The 21,030-nt window shown below is 26.1% G+C and overlaps 2 protein-coding genes across 5 annotated transcripts in view; both read left to right on the forward strand.

Moving 5' to 3' along the window:
• LOC136976268 (uncharacterized) overlaps window positions 1–21,030 on the forward strand; it is a 122,214-nt gene that overhangs the window by 69,487 nt on the left and 31,697 nt on the right. The gene's annotated exons all lie outside the window — the stretch shown is intronic.
• The window catches only part of LOC136976290 (serine/threonine-protein kinase unc-51-like), an 87,789-nt gene that overhangs the window by 46,945 nt on the left and 19,814 nt on the right, over window positions 1–21,030 (forward strand). For all 4 annotated transcript variants that reach the window (XM_067271548.1, XM_067271556.1, XM_067271533.1 and 1 more), the window contains exons 5-14: window positions 304–340; window positions 1,681–1,731; window positions 9,019–9,215; window positions 13,719–13,820; window positions 15,469–15,527; window positions 18,845–18,927; window positions 19,008–19,052; window positions 19,872–20,068; window positions 20,207–20,249; window positions 20,415–20,463. In XM_067271548.1, coding sequence (XP_067127649.1) covers window positions 304–340; window positions 1,681–1,731; window positions 9,019–9,215; window positions 13,719–13,820; window positions 15,469–15,527; window positions 18,845–18,927; window positions 19,008–19,052; window positions 19,872–20,068; window positions 20,207–20,249; window positions 20,415–20,463 — 863 coding nt within the window. The remainder of the gene's footprint in view (window positions 1–303; window positions 341–1,680; window positions 1,732–9,018; window positions 9,216–13,718; window positions 13,821–15,468; window positions 15,528–18,844; window positions 18,928–19,007; window positions 19,053–19,871; window positions 20,069–20,206; window positions 20,250–20,414; window positions 20,464–21,030) is intronic.

The following is a 21,030-nucleotide window of genomic DNA, read 5'->3' on the forward strand; positions in this document are numbered from 1 at the left end:
TTGTTCAAGAATATTAACTGCATGATGAAATGAATTAAATAGTTTCAATATACTGTAAAATTAAAATATATTAAATTTTTTAAAAAGTACTTTAGAAGATTAAGTGAAACGTTAAAAATCACAAAACATGAATTACCTTTTGGATTTTACCGAACTTATTTTACAATTCCTTCCAAATTATCTAACACTATCTTCAGCAGGAATTGTAAAATAAGTTCAGTAATATATATATATATAATTATATTATAAGACAAATATTAATAAATAAATTATTAATATCTAAAAAAAATTTTTTTCCCCCAGTATTGCAATGGTGGTGATCTAGCAGATTACTTACATGGTAAGTATCTTAATTTTAATTGCAGATAATTTGATAAAATAGATTCAATAACTTAATATGAAGTGACAAACTTTTATTTTTTAATTTCAAACTATATAATTTTATTTCAATTTTTTATCTTTTAAGATAAAAAAATTGAAATAAAATTGTAAAAATTTGACACGTGTTTTTTTTATAAGAATTTAATGAAGCATTACTATTATTTATAGTAACTGAAATGATGAAATTTTATATGTGAATAGTGATGATTCCTTTTATTTTTGTATATGTCATATTCTTATTTATAACATCATTATGGATATTTGAATATGCAATATATTTCTACTGAATGCTTGTTTGTTTTTATTACACTAATCAATGTGTAGACAGTCACATGTTATCCAAACTGTTTTGTGTTTTTATTAAATATTAGTTTAAAAACATTTTAAATTTCTTTCAATAAAAAGAGATGCTGAGATTTCTCCAGAAAAATTTTTTAACATTAAATAAGACAAGAATAACTTGTCGTAAGATTCGATCAACAGATTTTATTATACATGAAAAAGTAATAGTAGTGCTTTAAGTCGGGTTTCTATTTTTATTTACATTTTAAAAGATATTTCATTTTCTCAGCTCTCTGATAATTATGTTTATAATTTACTGAAAGTCAAAGTCAAGAATCTTGTCAATTAATAATCATTTTACTTTAATGATACGATTTATTAATAACTTGTATTTAGAATATATGATCAGAAGTTGACAATCTAATTTATATCTAATAGAACTTGCATTTCAGTTCATTGTGCTCTAGATTCTATAATTTGTTGCTATTATTATAGGAACTTTCTAGTGATTTTGTAATATATGTAATTAAGTGAATATTTGCATTTATTTTTAAAATTGAAAACCTGATGTAGCTTTATAATGTCCCTAATTACTATATTATTCAGCTGACTAAGCCATTATAAACTCATTAAAGTTGTATTCCGTTTAGTGTCAGTTCTTTATGTAATATCCATTATACTACAACAACTAGGTTTATTTTTGAATCTTTAAGATAAAACGTTGATGATCAGTTATTGAATATTTAATATTTATAATGAAAAATTAATGGAATCCTTCAAATAGATTTGTAAAACATGGATATAAATTTTGTACTTTTTTTTTTAGTAAAATGTATGAAAGTATTTGAATATGGTTTCATTTATTGTGCAAATGAAATTATGAATTATAATTTTTTATGTAACTATTTTGATTTCTGTCATTACTTATTAACTGTGTATTTTTATTTGTATACAGTTAATTATATAATAATTTTTCTATTGTATAATCTATTAATTTTATTTTTATTTTCCATTTAGTTAAAGGTACTTTAAGTGAAGATACCATTCAGTTTTTTTTACGACAAATAGGTGAGTGTATATAACATGTATTGATATAAAATTATTATTAGAAAATATTTGAGTGCCATTATTTGTTATTTATATATATAAACATGTATTTAGTATGATTGAAGTTATTCATAATATCTACTTCTTAAACTTTTTTAATCATTTTCTAGTCAATGACCTTAATTTAATTATTTAATTTAGCTTAATTTGACTTGATTATATTCTTTTTTATAATTTAAACTCAGCAGTAATTGTTCTATTAATTAAGTGTCAATAAACTACAAATGTCAAATTTTCTTTTATCTCTGCCTAACATTTTCTATCAATTTTTGTAGCAGAATTCAAGTTAATAAACTAAAAAGTAAATATCTTCAAGAATAATGGGTTTCTGGAAAAAATCCACACAAGTTTTGTTTTACCTTGGGAAAGAAACTCAGAATTTTTGTTTTAGTAGTTTGACTATGAATAGTGATTTGAAAGGTGATAAAACTGTTCCTCATCATTTATATTTTTGTAATTCTACACGTTCCTGTCATTGAATACTGTCAATTCAACTTTGTGTAGTGCAAGTTTTTGAACAAAACTTTAGTTCACATTTTTCACTCAGTGTTTTATGCTATTGAACAGCTGATCCATGTTTTTTTGCTTTTCATCCCTTTTTGTAAATGGCTGCCTTGCGAATTGCCAAAAATTCCTCAGTTGGCCTAATTTTTGGCATGTTTGCAAGGTTGTTCTCTTTTTTATGAATGTGATGTTTTCTTATCTCAGGTAATCCACTACGGTTTTGGCATAGTGGAAACTTGCTCAGTCTGGCCAGAAGACATATTCTGTTGAGAATAGTTCTTTTGAATGTAAGGAATTAGGCAACAATATTTATATTCATTTAAATATCTCTGGGCATTGATAGCAAAAGTTGATTTTTTTTTGATGTAGGACTTGACTTGGTCCTTTCAGTTCCTTTGCAATCCAAACTAAAACTTTGCTCTCAAATTTCTTTTTCTTTACTTTACATCAACAGGTGTAAATGAGATATTACTGCTGTAAAATTCACTACTACTATTGATTGTTGAGTGTGAGAGGGTAAAGTCAGATTAATTATTCAAAATGAACTTTTCAGAGAACTTTCATGATAACCTTATGCACTTTTTTGCCAGTGATCTCAGTCCATTCTGTTCAGAATTACCTGCAGCTTATGCTTATGATATTTATTGTGTGTTTTTGTTTTCAAAGCCTCATGGAACTAACTAAGTAAAATTTTTAATTTTGAGGTTACAGATAGAATTGAAACCATGACTTTCATCAACAGTCCTCCTTCAATCTTTCTAACTTGGCTTTCATTAGAATTTTTACTTTTCTACCAGCCTCCTTTCTTCTCTTGGTGGTAATGCACTTTCAGAACATTGGAGAATGCTATATATAGTCCATTTTAAAATGTCTTCATTTGCAAAATGGTTTATGGTAAATTCTTCCCTAATAGAAAACAATCCTCATACCGGTACTCCAATATCCAATATCACTTCCTAAGCCTTTTAAATTTCCGGTACTCCATACGAAAATTAACAACTAATTAACTAACGTTTTCGATCGCCTCCGCGATCTTCATCAGGTTTTATCGACGGTTTTGAAATAGAATGCAAAAAGAATTATTTCAAAATTCAAACGATCGAACCTCTCCCGCGTGCAATAATTGCGAATGATCTAACATGCAATTAATCTCCCTGATACCATCATAAAAATGTCTCTGTCCATCCATACAGGAATACTACACTATCCTAAGATGCTACCATTGCGGGTGCATTTCGGATACATACCGCCACGCATATGATAATACGTTGCCATCCTTGAAATTAATACATTTCCCCGATTTTTGACGCCTTGTAAATCTCAAGGGTCTCCAAGGCCCTGATGCGATCCGTGTCGAATGACGTTTTAACGAGGCTGGTTTTATCAAAATCTGCCTTTATCTCGGGGTCGGTGGCGTACATCGACAGAGCGGTGGTGTGTCTTTTTTTGGCAACGTCATATTTGTGTTCCGAGATCCTTCTTTGAACGGACCTCTTGGTAGATCCGATGTATATTAGGTCCCTTTGGGACCTGTGATCCCTTATCGGGACACTATATACCCCTGGTGCTCTTAGAAAATCCGGTTTGTCTTAGAAAATCTAGTTAATTAGTTGTTAATTTTCGTATGGAGTACCGGAAATTTAAAAGGCTTAGGAAGTGATATTGGCTTCCCTAATGCTTTATTTAATGTCGGATTGCACATTTCTACACAATAGTTGTAGTGTTGTGAAATAACTCTTAGGTATAAAGTATCTTTTTTTATTGCCATTTTGAAAAAAAAAAAACCGAAAATTGAATGCAGAAAAATATTTTAGAAATGTTTTATGCACTTTCAAATTATAACACATCAGCATAATTAAAAATTATTGGCTGTTAGCTAGAATCTGAGATATTTTACACAGATTTTTTTTTTCTGGATACCTGTTAGAATTAAATATCTAAATGTAATAAATTATTTCTGTTTATTATAGAAATGTATTTTATTAAATTATGTTTTTTAAATCAATTAAAAAAATTTAAATTTGTTGTAAAGATTAAATTTAAAGTAATTTTATATGATTTATATATTTATCTACCATATATTTAATAAATACAACCATAGACCAAAGTAATTTTTCCACACATTATAAGGAAGTATAAGCAGCTCAACTATAATGATGTTAAATAGTAAAATAGTTTATTTAATTATTTGTATAATTTGTTTGTATATATATATATATATATATGTATAAAACAAAAGTACTATAACCCAGTTAATTAGCTAATTCAGTTAGATTTAAGTAAAAAAAAAGAGAGTGAGAGAGAGAAGTTCCTAAAGATTGAAATTTAAATTCAAATCTCATTCTATAATTAAGTTTTTAAAATTAATATGTATATTTATTATTGTTTCAGAAGAAGAAAATTTTTTAAAGTTATAGAACATAGCTTGAATTTGAATTTAAACTATTTCTAACTATTATAACTTCTGTTTTGTGTTCAAATCTAACTAAAGAAGCCTAAGTAATGAGATGAAAATATTTTTATCAAGTGAAGTTGTAATGTTCAATATAACTAATATTTCATTACATTCTTTTGCCACTTTCTAACAGAGACTATCAAAACAATAACAGGAGGCACCTTTATTAAATAACCACATTTATTAAAAAAATTTCATATTTAACATTGTTCACAATATGAATTTTGGTTAAATGTAAGTATTTTTTTAAATAAATGTGGTTCTTTGATAAAGGTACTGTACCTCCTGTTCACTGTTTTGATAGTCTTGGTTAAAAAGTGGCAGAAAAATATAATGATGTATTATTCATATTTTTGAACACTATAACTTCAATTGATAAAAATTTGCATAAGCCACCCCAAACATAAAACAATTTTATTTTTTTATTGTTTTATGGTTTTTTTATAGAAATTGGATGAAAATAGTTTATATTTATAGTTAATAGTTTAATAAATAAGTGTTTGTTTATTAAACTATTCTTACTTTAATATAGTTGAGTTGTTTAGGGTTAAATACAAATTCATGATTTTAAATAATTTTATTTTTATCTGATTTTTATAAATATTCATAATCAGTTTATAGTTCTTCGTTGAAAATAAAAATATTCTGCTTATTGAAAAATATAGCATGCAGATATAGAAATGTTTAGCAGAGTAGATTTTTGTAATCTAAGATTAAATAATGAGTTGAATTGGAATTAAGCAAACTTGTATACATTAAATTTTTTCTTTTATTACACAATGTTACATGATATTACTTTATAGAGAATTCCTTTATGTCATGCTAAGTCTAAAATATTTCCAAATCTATTTAGAAGTTAAAAATATGAATAGTCTGTTTCATGTTTATGTATATAAGCTTATATGATGAAATTCTCATTATCATAAACATACAAATAATGCACTTTCAAATAATAATTTTAAATCTGTTCTAGTTTCTTGTAATAATCCATTATCAACTGTTGAACAACATTTTCCTGCTGTTAACTCTTGACATATGGAGGACAAGGTTGTTTAAATATATTAGTTACATAAAGTAAAATTATTCAAAAATAATTTAAATGTAACAGTTCTGTTACCTGTTAAAATTGAGGACACCAACTAGCTTTTCATCTTCTGAAATGTTTTTGACTCAATACAATTCATCATCATCAGTCTTTGCAGAATAGAATACAAATTGAAATGTGCTTTAGATATTTTTGAATTAACAATCTTTGTTTTTATATTGATTTTTAAAGCCTTCTATTTTTTAAATTAAAACAGTTGAAATTAACAGCCAAAATAAACTAAAATATGAAAAACTAGCACAAAATAAAACAAAAACTACTTGATAAAATGTGTAGCAATGTCAAAGTTTATGCTAGCACAATCCTGTAAGAAACTTATCAATCTGTTTTGTCATAACAATAATGACTAATAATGATGAACTACTTGTATACTTTGAATTTAGCCATAGTTCTGATATGTTTCTGTGATAGATAGCTTTGAAAAAACTTTTTAACATAATAATTTTATTGTTTATTATATAATATTCTACTTAATTAAATGAGAAATATTTTTAAAAATTTTAGCTTGTATTATATATATATATATATATATATATATATATATATAATACAAGATAAAGTTTATATTACTGCAAAACCCAGTATACAGTTTCGTCTCAAATAGATGTGTAAATGATTACATTTGTTGTCTGATTGCACTTCAGGTAATGCCAGCAGAGTACCTTAAAATTGCTATCACAGTATCCTATAAAAAGATTTGCAGAGGCTCATTGTCTTTAGAATTTTCAGTGAAATTGTTATTTGGAGATCTTTGAACACCAGGCATGCCTATATGATGCAAAGACATTATGCACAGCTGATGGAGTTTGAAGTAGCTCACATCATAGAGCTGAGAAAAGTGGGATGGCCATTTTGTCAAACTCTCTATCCACATTGTTCTGACATGACTGTGAAGAGGCAATTGATATATTAGATTATACATCCATGGTAGATAAGCTCTGGATGCCCCAGACAGACTGCCAGGAGAGATGATTGCCTGATCATGAGATAAGCACAAACAGTTGCAATGGAATCTTTGTCCGTCATACAGAAATAAGTGGAAGCCTTGCTACAGAATCCTGTACTTCCTTCTCCTATCATTGAGAGGTGACTAGCAGAGAAAAATTTGCATACACAGCAGTATGTTTGGGAAACTCTGCAACCTGATTTGTTGCCTTTCACGGCAGAGCTGCAAATAGCTGATTTCCAGTCAGATGATGATTTTTCCCACAAACAGCTGGGCTTTCTCAGGAATGTCTGTCATGATGCCATACTTCCCTGGTCTGTCCACTAGATTTGTTGCCCATAGAGCACTAATAGCAGTAGATGAGATGCCAGCTTTAACATCCAGAGTTTGAGTGATCTGGAATAACAGTTGCAATATCTGTTGCTATATATGATGCTGGTATGTCTCTGTATCTGATCTTATCACTGCATATATTCAAGCAAGAAGAGGTCCTATTAGTTGTACTGTTGTTCCACAGGAAGTTGTTCTTTTGCTGTGTTGTTGCAATCATTTATTACCATAATCATTACATTACACTAATAATGCCTTATTTGATAACATCGTCTCCTTATTAGTGAATAACTTTTTTGTAAATGAGTGTATTAAAATGTGTATATATATATATGTATAGAATTATATATACTTGTATAAAAACATTCTGCTTTTTAAGTGATAAACTAACAGTAATAAAAATAAATAATAAATCTTAAAATAAAATTTTGTGTAATTTAAGTATCTGTAAGCTAGTCATTTTAAAAATATAAGATTTAGTATTTAGATGTTACATATTTAGCATTAATTTATCATCATTCTCGAAACTTAAATAAATTCTAAAATTGACAATAAGCTTAGCAAATTTGAAATCCAATGAAATCGGTGACCTCTTCTTGACTGTTTTTAATTGTTGCAACAATGAAAACTGAAATTTGCAAATCATTAATCTAATTTTAGAATTCATTCTTACTATAAAAAAAAATTTCTTTCATTTTTTGTAAGTACGATTTTGTTTATTTTGAAAGTAATATTTTTATATTTTGTTTCCTCTGATATCATGATTTAAAATTTAGCAGTTTTCTAATTTGAAAAATAAGGTAATTGAAGAGCTTTATGATAAAACAGTGCATATAAACAACAGTATGAAAATTTTACATCTTAAAAATTCTGTGTTATATTTTTTAATTATTTGTGTTCTTAATAGTTTTTTATTACCTATTTTTTGGTATTTATTGCTAAATCCTTTTGAAGTAGGAAAATTTTACTGCGTTTATGATGTGAAAGAATTTACAAAGAAATGTAGAGAAAAGTTGATCTTTAACTTCCAGCATTTTACCTCTATTTTTTCAGATTATTCTGAAGTAGGTACTTCAGAATATATTTATTGCTTTTTAGATTTTTTTTTCTAGTGTGTTTCAATAAGGTTTTACAAAAGGATAAAAGACAATAATTTGTTTGGAATTTATTTACATCATCTAAGAATTTTCTACTTATGTTACTTACGACATTTCTCTTTACAAAATGCCAAACTTACCTTATTGCATTGAATGTAATTTCTAGTAGCATTTACCAATTATTTTAAAATATAATTAGTTAACAACATTACAATAAATATTAAAAAATTAAATACTCATTTCACAAGGTTCTTCATAAGATTTTTTTATCGCATTTATTTAATTATTAAAAATAAATTATGTGAATTCATTTATTTATTACTGTTATATATTGAAATAGTATAGTAAAATCAAAATTGTTATATTTTTAATATTATTACTGTTATATTGAGTTTATTTACTTTCTATGCATTATTTAGCTTAATTAAAGTAGTTCAAAACTCAGTGTTCAAAATTACTATATGGAATTTTTTACATAAGTTAATGCTCACTGTTAATTAGCAATATCAGACTGGAAAAAGAATTGTATATGATTTTATAACAATTATAAATTTTGAAGAAAATATTTTGTACTTTAAAATTTAAATATTGTCAATATTGAATTGTTTTACTTTATGAATTTTGATATTTTTATATAATTTTAGTAATTTTTTTTAACATTTTAGATTTCTTTTTTTTTATTGATTACTTATTAAGATTCCAAAAAATAAAATGCTTTGAACTAATAAATACTTAATTTGAATTATCCTTTTAGGGGCTTTCTTTGATTTATACTTTAATAAATAAAATCCAAATTATTTTAACTTTTCAGCTGGTGCTATGAAAGCTCTCAATGGAAAAGGAATTGTACATAGAGATTTGAAACCTCAGAATATTCTTTTGTGTCATTCAGGCAAACCAAACCCTCCTCCCTCAGATATAACTTTAAAAATTGCCGATTTTGGTTTTGCTAGATTTTTGCAAGATGGTGTTATGGCTGCTACTTTATGTGGATCACCAATGTATATGGTATGGTAAAATTATTTTTATTTGATTATTATTAATTTGTTTGTTATAAAAAAAAGTCTTAAATTAGTGATTTGGAGCTGAAATCTAACATAAATCATCATTTATAACAAAGCAGTGTAAAAAATTACTCTTAAATTAATATATCTGATTGATTTAATGTATTTGAAAGTGATAAATATTTAATTAAAGAGAAAATAGTAAAGAATATATATATGTCCAGTAACAAAAAACATTTAATAAATCGTCCAACAAACACTTTCAACCTTACTCCAGGTCTCCATCAGATTAGAGTACAATTGAATTCCAAAATAGGAATGCTTGGAACAGAACAATTTTAAAATGTTAAATTTAAAAACCTTTGGAACATAAAAAACCAACCAAAACTTAATGGTTACAAATGTGTGAAATCCAAGAATATACACATAAGGCAACCCATGTGTGCCTATTATTTGTGGGTCTGATATAACAGTAAATAGTATACATTCAGTGTGCATTAGTGGCATCTTGTTCTTCACACAAGTAATGCCAGGCATACGATAATGAGTTACCGTCCTTAAAAGAACTTGTGTGAAGAACAGGGTGCCACTAATGCACATTGAATGTATACTATTTACTGTTATACTGGGCCCACAAGTAATAGGTACACATGGGTTGCCTGTGTATATTTTTGATTTCATGCATTTGCAACCATTAAGTTTCAGTTGGATTTTTATGATCCAAAGGGTTTTAAATATAGCATTTTAAAATTGTTCTGTTTCAAGCATTTCGATTTTGGAATTCAATTGTACTCTAACCTGATGCAGACCTCGTAAGGTCAAAAGCGTTTGTTGGACGATTTATTAAATGTTTCTTGTTACTGACATAAAGGTTCTTCAAGGGTTTTTATTAACACCAGTAATTAAGTTGGAAGATATCTTTAAGAATACTTTGTTTGTACTTCTTTTAACTTTTATACTATATAAATTCAATGCATTTCTTGTTTTTGTTCTGAACTATTTGATTGAAATTATAGAGTAGTCTATTCTTTGTTTTGTTATTTAATGAAAGAACAAACTGTAAATATTAATAATTTACAGAATACAGTGTTTGAAAGAATACCGTATGCTTTAATTCTTGTTATATCATACAAAATAATTAACATTAATTCTGTTATAATTTTATTAACAACTTATGTTGTTTTTATTGTTATAATAATATGAATAGAAAAGATTAATTGCTTATGCAGGAAGTATTTATTGACAATAATTGAAGGTACAGTACATATATGACAGAATTAGAAGCAATGAAGCTTTAACAGTTAGTTCATAGAGAAAGCTTATAACAGTAATACAGAAAATATCAGATCTTAATAATTTCTGTATTATTATTATAAGCACTAGCTAGGATTTATAAATTTTCAATAACAATTTTATATTACAAGTTTATTCTAATTTTAAGTTCAGTATAAAATTATTTCAGGGATACTGATTGTTATCTAATTTACGAAGAACATAGTTAATGCATTCATACTTTAAATTTTCAGTGAAAGTTTTGTATATTATTTTAATTTGGTATATATTAATATCACAAGTTAGTTTATTGAGAATATTCATTTGTTTTCTCATCTTCTAATAACAAAGTTAGAAATTTTTGTGAAATAAGAAAATGTTTTAATATATACTATATTATATTAATATTTTCCTTAATTAATAACAATATAGTTTTAATTTCTTGTTACATATTGGAAATAATACATGATTGAATATCATATTAAGTGTGATGATTTGAACAGGGAATTTCAAAATATATATTGATGAAAGGGTAAGTGGTGTGATAATTACTGGCTTAGAAACATTATGATCATTTATATGAAAACAAATTGAAATTACTATTATAGATTAATGCCATTTCTCTTAAATTGTACAAATTTTGTGGTTATATCTGATTTATAAGTTAAATAATGGATTACGGTAGAGCATTGATTATCCGACCCCCAATCAACCGTCACATCGGTTAACCGACCGTGTTCTAGTCGGCAAATTCAAACGTCCGCTAGTGATGTGGCACTACAATATTTGGCCATGTCTTGGCTACTTTAATATTATTTTTGTTAAATTTTTGCACGTTAGTTTAGTTGCCGTTTTACTGGCTCGACCATGAAAGGGAGGCCAGTATTTAAACGAGGCTTAATTTTATTTAACAACACTATCCAATTGCTATTTTTGAAACGAGATTTAGCAGCAAAAAACAAGTGTCAGCTGTGAAGCAAAAGAAAACTTCTTTTGACTTCTTTTACTAATGTATAGGCCTACTTTATGTAAAATATCTAACCCGAATATATATATTTTTTTGTTTTATATTTTTCAATATACAGTACAGTACTGTATTTATTTTGTGCAAAATAAAGAAATAATTTTTATTAATGATATAATAGCGATGATTATTATTTTAAAAAAAATTTTGTTAGGTTTAACATGAATGAAAATTCAATGTGAAGTAGGTTAATAGCGATATACTAATTACATGGGATATACTAATATACTATACTAATAATGTATTTTTTCATACTTTTCGGTTATTTGTTTTTTCAGTTATCCATCCAACCCCAGTCCCCAATTGAGTCAGATAATCGATGCTCTACTGTATAAGGTGCAACAAAAAAAATTTCTAATTTACTTGAAAATGTGAAATTTCTCTGACCCTTAATTAATTATTTACTATTTGCAAGGTAAATAAATGCCACCTTTAACTATCCCTATAAATTGTTTAATAAATAAAAACGTTTTCAATTTACAACAATTTGCTGGATAGTTAAAGGTGGCATTTATTTATTTAGTATACTAACTCCCATAAGATTTAGTAGTATTATTTGCAAGGTATGATGCAATGATTGTTTTGAATTTTATCCATTTCACTTCTCAGAAAATAAAAGAAACAAGATAAAACTGAAAATTAAGTGACATTTTGATTTAGAAACGATGCATAAAAACTGGATTTTGAATAATGCTATTTAAAATTAATATCCAATCAAACTTCCATTTTTATTTATGACTGTGAATACTCTTTCAGGTATTTGGAAATTTTAAATGAAAGATGTAAAAATTTTTATTCAGATGCTAAGTTCTTCTTGTAAAGAAGAAAATACAAGATTAAATTGTTGACTATTTTTTCATTTAGAATTTGATATACATCTTTTATCTTTATTTCAACATTTATCATTTTTACAGCTGGATAATAATTTACTGTTTGATAATTTTTAGGACTATATTTAATATATGAATGAATTATTGAATTATTAATATTGGGAATTCATAAAAAACATAATTGTAAATCTTGTACAAAACTGTTAGGTTTAAAATATATAAACATTCTGAAATTGTAGTTAACCATTAAATATTAAATGTCTAATGCGCAGTATGGGATTGATTTTTCTATTATCGATAATTTGACTCTGTTGTCCCGATACATATAATGCTTAATTCTATACATGGTAGATTGGTTTTTACGTAAAATAGAAATTTTGTAAATTGAAACAAACAAACATATGGGAAATGAACGATTAATTTTCTTAATTTGTTTGCCTAATATGTCGATAGTGTTGTCACAATAAAATCAATGCCAAATGATTACCATAATGCATCAGACTATTTATGTGCTACTATTAATAATTAAATTTTAATTAATTTGTTACTAGAAGTAGTCATTAGGCACCGCTTCTTACTAAATTTAATGACTACTACTACTGTAGTAACAAATTATTTGAAATTTAATTAATAGCAGTGGAAAAATAACCCAATGCATTACAACATTTGTTTGACATTAATTAATAATAACAGGTTTTGAGAAGTTTATATATATTACAATAAAATCTTTAATCAAAACGTTAATTCTATTCTAAGTGTTATTTATCAGAAAATTTATTTTAGTAGTTAGTGAGCTAATTACATGTTGTATGAAGACATAATGCAGTACAAAATAAAGAATTCTATCTCTGAAAATATATAAGTTGAAAGTAATGGCAACATGTTTGCAACATCATAATAGTTACCATAGACCTAAACATTAATTTCATTAATAATAAAATTTAATTTAAAAAACAATTACCGAAAATATTTTTGAAATATTGGGTCAAACTGAAACGCTGTCGTGCTAAACAAAATTTTGTCACACGTTTTGGTCTGTATTAAACCGAATTTGTGTAATTCAAATATCATAAACTTTTTTTTTAAATGTATATTTTGACCATTTAATTACTTTTTTATATATTAAATATAATAATCAAATATCTATTGCATTTTCCAGGTAAATATTTTAAAATATTAAACAAAATTAAAACTTACTAAATTATAATTTGAGTTTTTTAAAAGTTTAAAATTTAAACAATGTATATACATAATCTTTTTATATAAAATTCATATAAGTAAGATTTATTATGAAAACTATATGAAAACTTATTATGAAAATAATTTAATGAATTATTAACAAAAATAAATTAATTCTATAATTTAATATATTAAAATTTAGGCTCCCGAAGTAATAATGTCACTACAGTATGATGCTAAAGCAGATCTTTGGAGTATTGGAACAATAGTTTTTCAGTGTTTAACAGGAAAAGCTCCATTTCAGGTATGTAACTTGAATAGTTTTGTCAAGTAGTAACAAAAGCAAATTAACTTAAAACCATATTTTACATACATAGAAAAATATTTAATTTACAGTCATTCCATATATACTTTATTTATAACAACATATTCAGGAATTGCACTTGAAAATTTAAAAAATTTGTCAACCATTTCATCAGTTTTAAATTTTTTCACCTTTTTAAATTATTTATTGCCACTAGTTTTTAATAAATATTTATTTATTAAATAGTTATTACTGCAAAGTATGACAAAAACGTGAAGTTTTATTATTATATGATAGTTCCAGCTTATGGATTCAATAAGTTTGGATAATTCAAAGTCCCGTTTTTTGGTCTCCTGGGTTTTGAAATAATAAGGTTTTACCCTATCTGAATGAATTTTTCATTTCCTTTCTAAGAAAGGAATGATTTTTTTTTTGATTTTTACTGTTATGACAGAAAATGAAAAAGTTTTATTTTTTTCTTTGGACTACCTACAGTAACACTTACCAAAAATGGAAAATCTTAGATGCCAGATTTTTGATTGAACCGAGATAGAAGGCATTTTGATAGCCTTTATTTCAGCTCAGTCAAAAAAATTTTTTGTGATATTTGCCTTACATTACCAGTGTAAATAATCAAAAAAGCTTGAAATCTGATGTGACGATTCCTGTATATAGAATTGATGCCGTCGAACTTTGGATTAGATCAAGGGATTGCAGTTGATATATCTTCCAGTTAATGCATCATCTTAAAAATTGTTAACATATTAAAAACAGTTTTAGTTAATTATAAATTTTTTTGGCATGGAAGGCTGAACAGAAGACTCCTAATTTTCTGTGATTGGATTAATCAAGAGGAATATTGATTGGGATAATAGGAAAATGTAGTGTCAACCGATCCTAATATTCAAGAGTGTATTGTATTCAAAATACATTTAAAGAGAATTAGCATTTGAATATATATAAAATATTGAAATATTAGAATTTTGAAAATTGATTAATTGATGTTTAGAAAATAATTATATGTAAATTTTCTTAATTTTCATGGTTTTATATATTTTTTTAAAATTCATTTTTAAAATATTTTAATGTATTATAATACAAGTGAATTTGTTAAATTTTATTTGCAGCGGTAGTTGAAAATTTATTGCATAATTGTTTCCAACAAATTTTAGAATTTTGAAGAAATTACATGCAAACTAAATAAATAATACTGTTTTATATTTTTAAAATGAAATTAACTAACCTTATTGATAATTTCTAGTCTCCCTGAATTGTTATTTATATCAATAGTTTAACAAAGTGATAGTATTTCTAATAAATTAATTTTATTTCACTATAACAATAACATATATTTTTATCACTTTTTATAACATAATAACAGTCTTAATTTCAAACAAAATACTTTGAAACTTAATAAATGAAATACAAATAAAAAAATAATCCATATTCAAATGATTTTTTGCAATTTTTCTATTATTGTAAATAGTTGCTGAAAAAATTACAATTCGTATGATAATTCTTTTTCATAGAAAGTTTTTTGAATATTTGATTGTGATTTTTTTTCAATGAAGATTTAATTGTATTACATTAATTTGTCACATTATATTGAACATAATAAATTTTTAATACACACATTTTATCTTAACAGGCTCAAACTCCTCAAGCTTTAAAGCAATTTTATGAAAAAAATGCAAATCTTCTGCCAAGGTAAATATTAAGAAATTTTTAATTGAAGATTTTATAATTTCTGGATCCCTTGATTTAGAAATTTTTAAAACCTACAATTTATTTTTAAAAGTAAAAAATTTGAACTTTTAAAAATTACAGGATATTAATTTTTAAGAATCTATAATTTTAATTAAATTATAAATTCTTAAATCATAATCATGATGTTTGATGTTTATAACAATGCTAATATAGTCGTTTAGTATTTTTGACACTTCTTAACTGCTTAAGTTAAACATGTTTTGTTACAGAAGCTGTTATATTATATTTTTTATAATTAAAATTTTTAATTTATATTAACAAAACATCAACTTTTCTCATATTTACTTCAATAAATAAAGATTTGCAGTAGTAAGCTTTTCACATCCATAAAATTAAGTGTAAGTTAAAGGGACTTTCATAAATTTGCAACAATATCTCTTAACACTGTGTGGAAAATAAGTGCAGTAAAGCACAGAACAAGTATAAAAGCTGAAGAAAAGAAAAATGTGATTTGGTCATTTATATAGACTTAAAAGACCCAAATATATAAAGAGTGTCAGTTAAAATAGAAATATTTTTACTTTTTATGTAATTGTATATTTTTGTGTAGTTAGGAAGTTTTCATTGAATTCATTGTTTTTGAACCATGCCAAAGTAACAGATTAACACCTATTACTTTAGCATGACATTGCATCTTGAGATGAGAAAATATGTAACTTTTCTTCCAGTTATTTCTGAAGTTCGTTATTCAACTTTGCAGGAAAGGAGGACAAATTTGAATTTTATGTTTACCAAACTAAAGAATTTCAGATAAAAGTTAGCATATAATTTTGGTAATGAAAATCGAAAGTGGAAATTTGTGACATTAAATAAACTAATGAACAATATTTTAATTAAAGCCTGTATCAGTGCTGCTACAGAAAGAATAATTAGTGTGATTAGGAAAAAATATGATAGTCTTTCAACCTAATTTAAATGTTAAATATTTGAATTCTTTATTAATAGAAGAAATAAAAAAGACTGCTTACAGATTATTGTGTTATGAGAAAAAGTTCTCAAAAGTTGAACTTGCTGCAGTCTGGAAAGCTGCAAAAGAAAGATTATTAACACTGTAATTTTGTTACAATCAAAACTGTGTTGTTATTTATATTTTGTATACTGACACAATGAAGTGGCGTTTTCTTAATCAACACATGGGCGAGTTTTCTATCTTTATTTAGTTAGTAAGAAAACGCCACTTCATTGTGTAAGTATACCAAACACTGTAATTAATAAGTTCTATGTTATTGTGATTAATAAATAATCTTCACTCTCGTACAATATCTAATTAACTTTTGCATTATTTCGTTCTTAAAGTTAGTCTGAAGAGAAAATTGTAAATATCTCAATTAAATATTATTTAGAAATAAAACATTTTTGGACTTGTAAATATATTTTAGCATTGTGTTTTAGAATTTTACAAATAGAGAGCTGCTGATATCATTGAACTATGTCAATAACATTATATTTCATTTCATACAAATTGTAAATGTAATAACAACTTTCACCTGAAAATTTTCAGAAATGTTAATATATTTTTGGAAAATTGCACGAGTTTTACTGAAAAATATTTTCAGCGATTGGCATCTCTGCACTTTTAATATCTATTATTAAGCCTATTTTTAATAATTTGTTGTTATAATTAAGTTTGGATATTGAAACATATTTTTAAATAGTTGCATTGCAGATCATTTGAAAGTGCTAAATTAAGTGGTAATTTTTGCATTAGTTGTACATTATTTTAATGTTTATCTCCTGCTTAGCATTTTTTATTTCTGTACAGTTTCAATTTGATATTAATAGCTTAACTGACAGGCGTAATAATTGTTAGTAAATAAGTGAGTTAACAAATTCTCATAATTTAAAATCTGCAGTATGTTGATATGAGAATTTACGACAGCAATTCTGAATATTCAAAATCTAGTTTTTGAATTTCTGCTTATATTCTGTCAAGTCCATATAAATACAGTGGGTGATCAGTTAACGAACATAATCAGTTCCAAGACTTTGTTCACTATCCGAATTGTTTGTTAACTGATTATCAATTTACCATAGGTTTTCATGGGAATTTGATTAATTCATTCTGGAGACCCCAAAAAATAAAAAAAATATATACTTTATTACTATGTTTATTTATATGTAATAATGAAAATACATGTATACATAATCTTGCATTTTTATTAGTCATGTTTTTTCTGTTTGTGGGTGTTAAAGAATCTGTCCAGTGTCGATTGCTTTTCTCTCTTCTTCAGAATTTTTCAGAAGTAATTAATAGCATTGTAATTGTAGAGATCCCCAAGCCTATTAACCTCAAACTGGTTTGGATCCATTCTAAGATCTTTGTTCTGACATCCTCCCACTTTTTCAAAAGATGTTTAATAGCAGATATCGGCATTAATCCTCTTTTTCAGAAGAAAACACATCTCACCAACCGAGTATCTTGGCATTCTTCTGTCATCAGATCCATTTCAGGTTTCATTATGAGCTCTTTAATGTTCTTTATTTCTCAGATGTAATTTTTGTTACTCCTTTAGCTGCTTGAATCTTCTTGATTATACTGTAGCTTTCTTAGATAAGATTGAACTGTGGCCTACTGTAGACCTGTTCAAGCCATACTGCCCGCTCTCTACCTTTGCTATTATACTCTAATCTTTCGAAAATAAAAACTGACGCAAAAGTTAATGAGTGCCCGCCTGACAGTCTCATGAGTACAAAAAAAAAATTGTTTCTGTCAGAAAAATGGCTGGAATTACAAGGGAGGGTTTTAAAGTTTGGAGGAATACTATCCAATTGGTATATACCGGGTTGAGTGTCAATATCGACGTCTCCTGCACTCCGAAAAGTTTTGAATTGTTGCCTGAAGATAAGGCAAGACCAATTGGTATTCATTATTTTACATCGCTTTCTGTTGTGTTTGTTCGTGAGGTGTTCATTGTCCGAACATAAAAATCTTTCGCAAAAGTGTTTGTTATCTAATTTGTTTGTTAACCGAACTGTTCGTTAACCGATCACCCACTGTGTATCTGAATTCCAAGTTTCTGTTAAAACAATGTAATTGATGAAGTTAGACTTTATACCTCAAGTAATGACCTTTCTAAAATATTTATATAATGTTATCTTAAATGATAAAACTATTTTATTATTTAAAGATATAAAAAAATAAATAAAAAAATCAATTCTACATTGGACTTTTAAAATTGTAATTTCGTAATTTTAATATAATTGTTTTAAGATATTTTTTATACTTTACTTATGAACAACTGTTTAATTTTGTTTAGAATTCCTCCTGGGACATCTTCAAATTTAAATGATCTTTTGATTAGATTATTAAAAAGAAATGCAAGAGATCGAATGGAATTTGGTATATTTATTAAAATATTTGTTTTATTTTTAATTATTAATTAATAAGTAATACTAAAATGCCTTTCTTTTGAATTTTAGATGAATTTTTCAATCATCCATTCTTAAAAACAGTTACAAGAGAAAGTAAGTAATTTATTACTTCACATATATTAGAATTTATCAGTGTAGCAATCTCCATATTTTTATATCGGTGGATATCTAAAAGTAGAGGTTTTATTTTATGAATTCTGTCTGGTTTACAAGTTCATGATCATACATTAAAGAAATGAGTGTCATGAATGATGATTACATTATGCAGTATAAAATGTAAAAAGAAGTTTTTTTTATTTTAGTATAAAACAGGAACATTTTCATTAAATAAAAATAACAGCAAGGTTACTTGGAAGAAACTAAAATGTCTTCACATCTCTATCATATCCAATCACCAGGAACAAAACAGTCTTCCATTACAGAGATGACCTTTTATTAGAGACATCTCTCTTTAAATGTATGAAAAACAGTTGTGATTGGACATGATGGAAATATGAGGATGTTTGTTAATTCCAAGTATTTTTAATGTGTAAATACTGTCAGCCATTTTAGTTGAAAAAATAACCTTTATACATTTTTCATTTAATACGTCATTGTCTTTATATATTATGCATTTAATATTAAAAGTATTTATTAATTCACAAAATTTTCTACATTTTAAATTTATTTATATACCTATTTATTTTTAAAATTAAAAAACAATTAAAATTAAAAAGTTTTATGGAGTGAACATAAATTATTAACAATTGTTTATTTTGAGATCACTAAACTAGAGATGTAAAATTTAATAGTTGTAGTTTTTTATCTGCAGTTTAGCAATCTCAAAATAAGCAATTTTTGTATACTGCACAATAATGTTAAATTAAATAAAATTTTAAAGATGCAAAATTTTGATAAATTATTTTGAAATAGCTTCGCCTGTACCAGTTCCTAGTCGTCATTCCCTTTCACCTACTTCTCCTCGTACGCCACAATATGGATCACCTCTCTCAGGGAATTTGGCACCGTCACCACTTGGATGGGATAAAGAAATGGGAGGAGAAGAAATGGCTCAGGAACCAATATCTGTGTCTAGGGAAGTGAAGCAAACATCCTCACCAGATGAACAGGTGTTTTTCTTTACCTATTTTATAACCGTCTACTTAATATCTTAATGGTCTCATATTACCTTTTAAATATTTAATTTTTATCATGAAATACACTGCATTTTGGGATATAAAAACCTACTAACATGCTTTTTTGTGCAGGACTTTGTAATGGTTCCTGAAAGTCTTCCTATTGACAGATCATGTAAGCAATCTTTTATCTGTGGTTATTCACTTCTTCACTTTGTTGTTGTTATACTAATTTACTAAATACATATTATAATTTAAAATGATTAATCTTCAGATTCTTCTACATTATTTTGTGATCGTTTGCTGTTTACTATAATTTATAAAAAAATTCTTCATTTAGATAACAAAGTGAATAGTCCTGGAAAATGGCAACAAAGTGATATTAATAGGTGAGAAATTTTTATTAAAATGTATTAATATGATAATAAATCGTATAAATGAAATGCTATTTATGATACACTGTATCAAAATTAGAATATAATCTAAGTTTTAAAATGTTGTTAAATAATTTTTAGGTGTAACTGATATAATTTAAGAAAAAGTTGTTTTCATTAAGTTTTACTCTTTTTACAATTTGTAATTCACAAATTGTAGAAAGGCTTTATAGTAAAACCTCTAATTTTAAATCCTCATTTTCTTGAATTTCTTCTTAAGTTAAAGTGGACTGTCAGTCCTGCCATATACCTTATTTAATTTAATGTATTTTTCTACTCCTCAGTTTGAACGAAATTATATCTTAATATTGTCCTCCATAAGTCAAAGTAGTTTGAACTCAGCAGGTGTCAATCACTTGTTAAGTTCTGAAATTCCTTTAGTGCATTGCCTGTTAAACAGCTTTAATACAGCTGGATAAGCAAGCCAATTACGTCATGTTGCCAATTTAGCAGAAAATTCACTAAATTTCCTGTAGAGTTGTTGAGCAGCTTAAAAATTATGTTCTCCATTTGGCAGAAATG

The sequence above is a fragment of the Centruroides vittatus genome, unplaced genomic scaffold (genome assembly GCF_030686945.1).
Source record: "Centruroides vittatus isolate TY-2023 unplaced genomic scaffold, ASM3068694v2 contig_1110, whole genome shotgun sequence".
NCBI classification, from domain to species: Eukaryota; Metazoa; Arthropoda; class Arachnida; order Scorpiones; family Buthidae; genus Centruroides; species Centruroides vittatus.